The 10,976-nt window shown below is 36.8% G+C and overlaps 1 protein-coding gene and 1 pseudogene across 4 annotated transcripts; one reads left to right on the forward strand and one right to left on the reverse strand.

Annotated features, from left to right (window-relative positions):
- Window positions 1-3,565: 3,565 nt before the first annotated feature.
- On the reverse strand, window positions 3,566-7,330 carry LOC125202136 (cysteine-rich receptor-like protein kinase 2). Of its 3 annotated transcripts, none has more exons than XM_048100482.2 (7): window positions 6,893-7,330; window positions 5,840-6,324; window positions 5,483-5,649; window positions 5,183-5,399; window positions 4,883-5,114; window positions 4,444-4,588; window positions 3,566-4,381 (listed from the first exon to the last, which is right to left on the reverse strand). In XM_048100482.2, the coding sequence occupies exons 1-7, from the start codon at window positions 7,270-7,272 to the stop codon at window positions 3,896-3,898; spliced, it is 2,112 nt and encodes a 703-aa protein (XP_047956439.1). In that variant the 5' UTR covers window positions 7,273-7,330; the 3' UTR covers window positions 3,566-3,895. The 3 variants fall into 3 exon arrangements, with proteins under 3 accessions (XP_047956439.1, XP_047956440.1, XP_047956437.1); XM_048100483.2 differs by having other exon boundaries at window positions 4,444-4,525; window positions 5,483-5,652; XM_048100480.2 differs by having other exon boundaries at window positions 5,483-5,652.
- Window positions 7,331-8,352: 1,022 nt separating this feature from the next.
- Window positions 8,353-10,854, forward strand: LOC125200516 (SUPPRESSOR-OF-WHITE-APRICOT/SURP RNA-binding domain containing protein 1-like; annotated as a pseudogene). The gene is made up of 4 exons (XR_016135610.1): window positions 8,353-8,418; window positions 8,849-9,448; window positions 9,773-10,047; window positions 10,121-10,854. The product of XR_016135610.1 is annotated as an SUPPRESSOR-OF-WHITE-APRICOT/SURP RNA-binding domain containing protein 1-like (transcript).
- Window positions 10,855-10,976: the final 122 nt, after the last annotated feature.

Raw genomic sequence — 10,976 nt, forward strand, 5'->3', positions numbered from 1 at the left:
TTTGTCTGAATATAAACTCAGAGACTGTGTACTACTAAATCCTTTAATTCTATATTAGGATTTCTTTCTTATACAGTATTTTATATATTTAAATGTTTTTTTTTCTAATTTTTTTAGTTATAAGTCATTTTTTGATATTTAAATTAGATTTTGTTATTAAAATAAAAAAGATGTTCCAGAAAAAATATTAAAAGAAAAAGAAGTGTATGTTGTGGTTTAACAGAAATTTACTTCTTTTCCTTAATATTTTATTTTTTTATGGTATACTTTTATTTGTTTGTTTAGTAAAAAAAACACCTTAAATTTAGTTATCAAAATGAAAAAATTAAAATGGCTGGGCAAAAATTTACGTACTTTTAAATCAAGTGCGTGTTATTAAAACTCAATCATAGTAGTCAATTTACAAAAAAAATTAATAAATACGAAATATTAAGAAAATGATTATAAAGGATTCAATGGAATTTTTAATGTAATAAAAATTAAATTAATGTGAATGAATTCAATAAGAAATAAAACTAAAAATATTATAATAATGAAAAGAATTCAATAGAATTTGTTACTTAAAAAATAAATAAATGAATTAAAAGAAATAGTTCATGCCAAGTTTCCTGCTAAATGATTAAAATAATAAAGTTAAGTGGAGATTAAAAGAATTGTTTATAACCTTACTGCGGGAGATGAAATGAATATATAAATATTTGTTGCATCCAAAGAAATATGTAAATGGATTACAAGAAAAGGTGGGGTAGGAATAGGGAATAAGGGGGCATGGTGGGGTGGGGGTGGGGTGATGAATTGAATATTAAATGGTTAGTGCCGTTTCATTAGAAAAATTTTGCGTTTTGTGGCACAGCATGGGCTGCTGTGGTTTTAACCAGAGCAGAGGATACTTCTCCGATCAAGTTACAATCTTTGCATTAAAATATTTCTTGTATAGTAAAACGTTTGGATTTGACGGGCATGTTTTTCTCTGTGTGTGTATATATATGATAGATTCTGATTTCTATAAGTTGCTCATTCGAAATTTTCTTGGCGCTCATTTTCTAGCCTTACTAGCCAATTTTATCTAGTAAAAATGAAACCAAATTCAAAAAATAATTGTGTACCCTAATAAGATACAATAAAATTGTAAAAAATTCAACTAAACCACATAAAACTGAAATCAAAGAAAAATGTGTATTGTATTCAATTATAAATATTAAGTAAATATGTTAGTCTATTTAATTTTTATATAAATTAATTGATATGGTGAAAGAAAAATAATAAGGGGTAGTGAGTTTTATGAAGGGGAGTACTGTATTTTTGACAAAATCAATAGGTTAAACCATTTTCTAAATAGTGAGATTGCTTTAAGAAATAATATATTCCAAAAACGAATTTCAGTTCAATAATTTTGATTCTAACAAATGAGGGGAAGAGATGAAGGAAGAATAAGAAGAAGATCGATTTCATGGCATGCAAAATTGCATTTTATTTACTTCTGAATAAGATGGGAAGTATTTTAAATTTATATAGTTATAATATTTATATCTCCAAGTGTGACGTGTTCGAATGAACATGTTTACTTTTAAACAAGACGAGACAGTTTATAAATTTTAATTGCAAATAATTTATTTCAAAGATGTATTTTCATTGGTAATAAAATATTTTGTCTTTCTCCAATATCAAATATGCATTTTAAGTTATGTTAGAGCTTACAAATGATTCATCAATTCTTATGTGGTTATTGGAGGCATCCAAATGTTGATCATGTAAATATAGATTTTCTTAGTGATATTTTATTGATAGATGACAATGATGCTTTGAAAACCCTTGTCTCGAGCATTTAATAACTTAAATTGTTTTTGTACACATATATGATTATTATTTTTATGGTCATGGATTTTATATATTGAGTAATATAAGTTGTGGATTAATTATTTTATATTGATGTTTTGAATAATATAAATTCTTAAAGTGTGATTTATTTTTTTGTAGTAGAGATCCAAAAGTGTTGTAATCAACTTATATAGTTGTGTTGTTTTAATTTCAAATTGATTTAATTATATATTTTTTGTTGTCTAAATCTTTTTTATAGTACATTTCTTAACTTTATATTCAGTGTAATGATATTGTTATTTCATTTCAAATTTCAATTGATTAATCAATAATGTGAAATTAGCAAGAGGAAAATAAATTGGACGGTTGTGAAAACTAATATACATAAAATTTGAGTTGAAATGTCTTACTATATTTATGATATGTACTTCCTCCGTCCCACTTAAAATGAAACATTTGGAAACCGGCACGAGATTTTATGTAGTGTTGTTTTGTGAGTAGATGAAGAGAGAGTAAAGTAAGAGAGATGAAAAAGTATATATAGAATTGTTTCCATTTTAGGAAACGTTTCATTTTTAATGGAACAACCAAAAAAGAAAAACGTTTCATTTTTAATGGGACAGAGGGAGTATTCAATTTCAAGTTGTCTCATTTAAGAAATAGTATAATATATAAAGAAAAAAGACTTGGTCCGTCAACCTTCAAGTCTTCTATGCAACCACGTTCTTTCTCCAGAAATTAATGACTCATTTTTCATAATGATTGTTTATTATATACTACCTCCGTCCCCCAAAATTTGCTACACTTTGACCCGACACGGATTTTAAGAAATGTAATGGAAAGTGAGTTGAAAAAGTTGGTGGGATGTGGGTCCTACTTTTAAAGTATTAGTTTTATAATAAAATGTGAGTAGGAATGAGTTAGTGGAATATGAGGTCCACTACCAAAAATGGTAAAAGTGAAGTGTATCAAATTTTTAGGGACGGACCGAAATGGTAAACTGTATCAAATTTTCAGGGACAGAGGTAGTACATTAACTGTTTGCTGATTGTGTTTTCTTACCAAATCTTCCTATTGGATATTAATTATTGGAGAGGGACATGAAAGACTAAATATATAAAAATCATGACTTGTGTAAAACTTTTGTTTCAAGAAAGTCTTAGTTTAAGATCTCGTAAGTAATTTTTGTGTGCAGAGAATTGATATTGTTTCTGAAAAACAGGAGCCGAGGCGGAGGCTGGGGACTATGAGTGGGTTCGACTTGATCTCTGCGTGCCCGAGCTGCGTACTCGGCCCTATGCTCCAGCACAGGGCAAATTCTAGTAGTTTGATCCTCCTTAAGTTATTCAAAGGTACTAGTTTTAAATGGGAGCCGCAAAATTTATAAGCTAGAGACAAATCTTGTTCTATAGTATTGGCAAGTTTGATTTGATTTTACTATGATCTTCTGATATGAATACCTTTGTTGTTACAGACATTGTACTACATTATGCAAACAATCATAAAACATATTGATATTGATACACGCATTGTGACCAAAGTAAGAATGACAAAAATGCAAACATCAAAACATGAAATTACCCAAATGTGTGTATGATACGATGATGTATCGTATCAGTTCCGGCAACGAGGAGTCACCAGAGGATAGGTAGGTTCGTTCGCGGAGACCCTCCGTCGAGCAGCCTAGGTTTTCGCCCAACTAGGGTTTGGGCGAGAGAAACTTGCGTGAAAAGTAAAAATACAGAAATTAGGAAAATTCTTGTGTATTGATATATGCCAGTTTCAATGCACAGAATCCTTATTTATAATTATTCTAAGGACCCTAGGTTTGGTTCGACTCGATCATTCCGAGAAAGAACCAACAAGAAAACCCGAAACGGAGCTTATATTCTGCTCGACTCAAAAGTTCCAAAAATAAAAGACGCGACAATATTAAAAATAATAAAAGACTAAAATAACTCTAACTAGCGTGAAACATAATCTTTGAACCACGCGGACTTTCCCTTCTGCCTCATAAACCTTCGCGGTTCCTCCCTCACGTCTTCTTCTTCTTCACTGCTGTCATCGCCATGCTCTTCTACTTCCTCCGGCATCTCTCTCTCCAGTTGAGGCATTGTATCCTTATCAGTGTACTTTTGGTCCTCCCTGGGTGGGTGAGTAAGGAGGTAGCATGAGATTCAGAGGCAGAAGGCAAATCAGTATCAAGTAGTCCAGTGTCATAACTGGAAGAAGGCGTTCGGACAGCCATCTGCACCCCAGTGGATCCATTGCCGGAATCGGAAAGCGTTACGGCATCATCAGATTCTTGTATACTAGGCAAATCACTATCAACTGCAGTTTCATAACTGGAATAAGGGGTTCGGGTTCGGCGCACCCCAATGGATCCATTGCCGGAAAGCTTGAAAATAACTTCAGACATGGTTGGCCTCAATTCATGCGACTCCTCTACACACAGTAGAGCAATTTCCACCAGTTCTTTCAGATCTTCCACTTTATATTCTTCCAGTTTCAACTCCGAGTCAGCTAGCTCTTGGTGCATGCCTCTCTTGCGTAACTTCCTCGCCTGCATACATAATCAGTACCTTCCACAAATCTACTTTAAATGATCCATGTATATTTAATTACCTCAATAAGTAAATATTCACCGTCTGGGTTGACCTCAGTTGCTTGTCTGCCGCTGATGATTTCGAGCATCACAATTCCGAAGCTGTAGATGTCAACTTTCTCAGACAAATGCTTCCTATTGACGTATTCCGGTGCTGCATACCCCCTGATCATATGTATATATATATATATATATATATAAATATTATACTATACACATTCCGTCATGTTTTTTCATTTTGGTTGGTTCACAAAAATTAGTCCCATTCCACATTTTTTGTAAGTTTCTCTCATACATGAAGTGGGACTCGTTGTTCACTAATAATACTCTAATCACATTTTCTCTCATATGCTACCAATTTTGCATTAAAATTCGCATCATCCACTACCAAGATTATCGGTAGTGAACTGAGGTATTATAGATATTGAGATGAGAACGAAACAGCAATTAATGACTTACAATGTGCCTTTAAATCCAGTGTGGGTATGTGTTATATCCTCCGGCAGAAGCCTAGCCAAACCAAAATCGGCAATCTTAGCTTGGAAGCGATTGTCGACTAGTATATTACAGGATTTGATGTCTCGATGTATGATGGTTTGGTGGTAATGCTCGAGCAAATATTCAATCCCCTTGGCCGTCCCATATATTATATCCGCCCTTTGTTCCCAACTCAACTTTCCTCGCTTTTTACCTGATGTAAAGAAAAAACTGAAACCACTGTATAAGCAACTTTACTGACCCAGCAGCATATAAACATACCATATAACCATATGTCGAGGCTTTTGTTCTCCATGAACTCATATACGAGAAGCAGGTCGGGACCCATTTCGTTTTTGGACCATCCCAAGAGGCGGACAAGGTTGTGATGATGAACATTACTTACAATTCTTACTTCGCTCTCGAAATCTTCCTTTGCTTTGCTGTGTGTCATAAGCAGCTTCTTCACTGCTACAACAATACCATCTCCCAGTGTCGCCTGTATATTCATCAATATCGCCCTATCTTTTAATCCAACAACACTTACCCAAACTAATTACAACCATGAATTAATAATATTACCTTGTATACGGTACCAAAACCTCCCTTTCCTAATATATTTTCCTCACTGAAATTGTTTGTTGCTTCTTTCAAATCAGTGTAGCTGTATGTCTTCGGAAGTTGCAACTGTGTTGCCCCAAATATGGGATGGGGATCCTCTGCTGTGCTATTTAGCACAGCAGCCCCTGCTGCTACACACACCATGATAAAAAAATTCAAGTAAATAAATAAAATATTTATATATTATTTTAATACTCTATTAGGGACAGCAGAGGATCCCACCCCCCAAAATATGTTAGCTGTACAAACACAAACAACAAGGAGAGATTATCAAGATGAAGATGGTAGCTTAATTATCCAGAGAGAGAAGTAATGAACCTGCTAGAGGATGTTTGAGGTGCCTATACAACATGAAAACAATGGCAACAAATACAATTAGTAGTAGAGAACCTCCAACAGAGCTCCATATGACCACCTTTTCATTGAACCCTGGTTCTGGTAGTTTGATATTTGTTGTCTGATTGTCGGGAAAAAATGATTGATCGGAATATCTCATAAAACAGGCAACATCAACTACCCTGCCGCCTGCTGCATTGTTACAATTCTGTAAGCTTTTGTATGCCGCCTGCACGCAAGCTTGGCAGCCGAGTTGGGTGACTGTGAGAGCACACTGCGCCACCGCATAAACCATCTTATTCCGGTGACTCGCTGCAAAATACGTCCCTTTCATCCTCGGAGTTGCTTCTTGAAGATCATTCAGCAATCCATTTCTCTCGTCGGAGAAACCGGCCGCCGAGGATGAAACACTCTCACAACTTCTCCAACTTTCGCTTGTCTTTTGGAAGAAGTCGTAGTTCTCGTACCTAACATGTCGATTATAAATGATTTAACTGTTGTAAAATAGAATTAAAATGCTAAAATCAAACAACGTTAAAGAGGGTATGTGGTACATTACATTAGCTTGCTTGATTGAATTCTCTACTACATTTCTACATAAGTAAGGAAATACTTTTATTCTACTCTATTCTCTAATATCCATTTTAATCTTTGATTTAAATCTGTTTGACAAACAATCTATACATGCATGCTCATGAGTTGTTCAATTTGATAAATATATTTATACTCGTTTCTCCTACGCCTTAGCTTTCACTTTTTAGACGCCGGCACCAGGCTGTCTCAAAAGGCGATTTGGATTGAAATTTGGGGGTTGTGGTTGTGATTGTGAGGTTGGATTTTCTCCTATGCTCATGGAAGATGGGACACAGATCCGAACCATTGAACACAATGTTGAAAAGGACTAATGATTTATTTATGGATCAGATAATTAAACGAAAAAACTTTTAAAAAGTTGTAGGCTATTCGATTGAGTTCTCAACTACATTAGTTAGTAGGAGTACATAACATAAATAAGGAGATACAATAGTTAATTACCTGAGGAAACAGCCATCAAAGACGGCCCGGCCACCGTTGCCTGAGCATTTGGTAATTGTGGACTCAGCAACGTCGTAGCAGGCCAAGCAGTCGGTTTCAGACATGTAGTTTCTGCATTGCACCATGGCGTAAACAGCCCCCGATGAAGCTGTGGCGAACTTACTGCCATCTGACAGAGTAGCTCGGAGTTGAAGAAAGGTGGCATTCAGGTTGCTGCCAAAGTTAGATGCATCTTTGCGTACTTCACTGCTGCATCCATTACCCAAACTCAATGTCTGCGGGTCTGAATTCACCACTTGCCACACAGCCAATAACATCAGCCCGAGCAACCACCTCATTTTTTTATGTTTATAAATCACCCAAAGTCCAAACACACACATATATTGTTGGATATTTGACACACATTATAGGAACTCTCAACTATGAAATATGGAGGATAAGTAGAAATTAAACTAAGGCTTTTTTATAAGTATAAAAGTTGAAAAAGTCAACATTTGCAAGCTATAATACAGCTATACACTACACGTTTCCAGCTTGTCCCATTTACTTATGGATAAGGTATCAAATGTCACCACAAAACCCAGAGTTTTCTATATGACAACATCGGCGTTTCATATAGAAAACTCTGCGTTTTGAGCACAGCATCTCATGCTGTGCCTCAATCCGAGTCCCAGCTCAGACACATGTATATTTCCGAAATCTTCAAATTGTTCTCTTGTTTTGCGGTAGCTCACATGGTGAATTGTGTTTGTCATTTTTTGCACTTATTTTTGTGTATTGGTTAATTTATAGAAATTGATCCCTAATATCATGAACTTTGCCCAGATTTTGGTATTTTCCATGAACTTTCAAATTAGTACCATAAATCATGAACTTTCAATTAGAAACACACACATGTGACGCTACACTACAAAAATTAAAATACAAAATCTTGTTTCTCTCTTTCACAAACGCTAGGAACACATTTTAGGGAATTTCTTCAAAAGTTCTTGGATTATTGGGGAAATACCAAACCAATTTGAAAGTTCATGATTTATGGTACTAATTTGAAAGTTCATGGGAAATATCAAAATTTGGGCAAAGTTCATGATATTAGGGACCGATTTCCCTTAATTTATTCTATATTTTTCGTAATGCCCTTGTGAGCTATGTGGAGAGTGTGTTTGAGTAAGCATAAACAGCCATATCCCATGTGCAGTTGTATCTATCTGTATGTGTTGGACTTCTTTCTTTTTTTGTTCTAGCATGATAGTTGAATTCTATTTGAATGAAGGAGTTTAGTTTTATTCCATCTTTAGGAGTGACGCATAAAGGTTATGCGTCACTACTTAAAGACGCATAAGGGTTATGCGTCTTCAACTAATGACGCATAATCGTCATGCGTCTTTAAAAACGCATAATCATCATGCGTCTTTCATGAAAGACGCATAACCCTTATGCGTCACTTACTAAAGACGCATATGGGTTATGCGTCACTGACTAAAGACGCATCAGTGTTGTGCGTCACTCTAAAACGCAAATTGTTTGTGCGTTTTTGCTCGACGACGCATAATGATTATGCGTCATTCATTAAAGACATATAACCGTTGTGCGTTTTACTTTTTAAAGACGCATAATGATTATGCGTCACTCCCTAAGTTGGAATAAAACTAAAGCCCTTCATTAAAATGGAATTCTACTAACATGCATTAATAAAAATAGAAATTTTCCGTATGTGTTGTGTAATTTTCTCGTTGGAAATTGAAATGAAGCGGGAGCTATTTGAAAAAAGTCCTTTATGTTTTGGAATACTTTTTCACATGTTTTGTTGCCTTATTGTTAGTTTCATTTTGCCCTCTTAAGTTAGTTGCAAAGATTAACTACAAAAATATATGGCATGACACCTTGATTTGCCTCCCTTGATTGAAAATAAGATGCAGTAGCAATATATATGAGAGGTTTATTTATTAATTCCAGCGCCATAAGCGCATCGGCAAATTGGTTGAGTATGCTGTGAAGAATGGCCCGGAGTTTGAAGCTGTGGTCCGGGAAAGAGAGCAAGATAATCCTGCCTATGGTTTTCTTTTTGGAGGTGAAGGCCATATCTACTACCGCTATAAGCTTTGGATGGCAACTAGACCACTCATGGGTCCTTTCAACCCTCCATTCCCAGCTTCGCTGCCAGTGTTGCATCCTCCCAACCCCATGATGAGTCCAGCACCCATTAATGCTCCAAATTCTTCTGCTGGGGGATCTGCTCACCCGCAGCAACCTCCCTTTTCACCGTTCTATGAGCAGCAGCACCCTCATCACTCTCAGCCGATGGTGGGTCATAGCCATCCTGAATTTGATCAACCTTACCGACCTTTTAAAGGTCTATCTCGACCACTTCCTTCTGATGTTGAGATGGAGATGAATGGTGTTCTGAACAGTCTCACTGGTACAAAGGAGTCGATAAAAGGTGCCAAGACTTGGTTTATGCAGAGGGCTCCATTTGCTCCTGGCCTGGCTGTCCCTCGATGATTCTGAGAGGCAGTTGCATATAGTTTACCTTGCCAACGATATCCTCTTTGATAGGTTGGTTTTGATTACTTCAAGTTACCGAGTTCTCTACTAATTCGTCATGCTTGATTAATTATATCCTTGTGCTTGTGCATATATTAACTTACTATCATTCCATATTGGATGGTTATATGCAAGAAGTCTTCAATTTTTGTAATCTTCTGAAATTTTTTGTATGATGCCACTTTTCTTAAACCTTACACTAGTGGAGAAATTTCGTATCAATCAAGATCAACCGATTTGAATTACTAGTAATTATATTTGAGCAAAGTATAATCTATGGAATTAGTACAAGTTTTTCCTATGATATATTTACATCTTGATTTCTGGAATATACAGCTTGCAGAGACGGGTCAACCCGCAGGAACTCGACAACGAGGCGCTTGCATTCAAGCCAGTCTTGGGTTCTATGCTTGCAAAGATATACCACAACCCTCATAACAAGGATGAAAACCAGTCACGTCTTCAGAAAATCTTGCAGTTTTGGGCCTCGAAAGAAGTATATGACCAAGATACAATCTACGGGCTTGAAAGCGACATGCTGAGTGGGTTGCAGCCAAATTCTTTTCCAGGTGCCCACCCTGATGCATCAGGAGATCATTCTGCTGCTACAGGTACTTCCCGTTATTTATTTTTTCCGTATAAATTTAGGAATACGAATTCGTTAATTTATGCAACCTACTTTAGGGATGAACTGGGCGCCAAACCATATACAATGGCAGCCGGATAAGCAGAGCTCCGTTCCAAACATACTCAACCAAGAATACGCAGACAAACAAGTCCCCCTCGTCTCAGCTCTACCAAACCAGCAATTCCATCTCTCTTCAGCTCCTTCTGGTGGCTTCGCTGGATCAATGCCCATGCCTTCCGCTGTTCAACTAACAAATCTACAAACTGCACCTTCTCCCGGAAATGTTGGCGAAAAGCTTCCCCCGTATCTCTTGTTCCCGCCCGGTCTCATTCCAGGTATGGTCAGAAAGCTGCAGATAGGCAGTGGGGTACCTTACTCCTCGATGAGCCCTCTGGATATCCCCACTGTGATTCCACCCTCGAATATGTCACAATTCAGAGAGATTGGAGAGGTCAACCCTTTGGAAGGATCCATGAAGCCATCCGAATCAAGGGGTGCTGACGATGACGACGACGATCATGAGTACGAGAGAAGATCGCCGTCCCGTAAGGGAGGAGCCTGCATTCCCCCACCCCTCGGCTTGAATGTCGACCGGGATACTGGGACTCTTCCTGATGGAGGTGTAGAGAGAAAGCCCGGATCGAGCAGTTCTGGAAGGCTGGGACTCGGGGCAACTGCAGACCCGAACGAGCCAAGCCAATACGGCGACGTGTACTCTTCTTACAGGAAACAGAGAAGTACAAACTACCATACGTCCATGAGTGCAAGAGCTGCAGCAAGGTAGATCGATGTTTTTTTTTTAAAAAAAAAAATTAACGAGTCCCGTGCCACTTGACCATACCTTTTGAGTTCTAAGGTAGATCGATGGTGTTATACTAGATCTTGTTTATAAGAGAAGTTAGTAAGACATTT

The sequence above is a fragment of the Salvia hispanica genome, chromosome 2 (genome assembly GCF_029641045.1).
Source record: "Salvia hispanica isolate PSC_SH4W2 chromosome 2, Shi_PSC_v1, whole genome shotgun sequence".
Lineage (NCBI taxonomy): Eukaryota > Viridiplantae > Streptophyta > Magnoliopsida > Lamiales > Lamiaceae > Salvia > Salvia hispanica.

Bases quoted from the DNA above. Each gene is read 5' to 3' on its own strand.
- LOC125202136 (XM_048100480.2), bottom strand. From the start codon at position 7,272: ATGTGTGTGTTTGGACTTTGGGTGATTTATAAACATAAAAAAATGAGG. The intron at 5,400-5,482 runs GTAATATTATTA...ATGAATATACAG, and splicing joins GTTTTGGTACCGTATACAAG to GCGACACTGGGAGATGGTAT. The intron at 4,382-4,443 runs GTAATTAAATAT...TTATGTATGCAG, and splicing joins GTGAATATTTACTTATTGAG to GCGAGGAAGTTACGCAAGAG.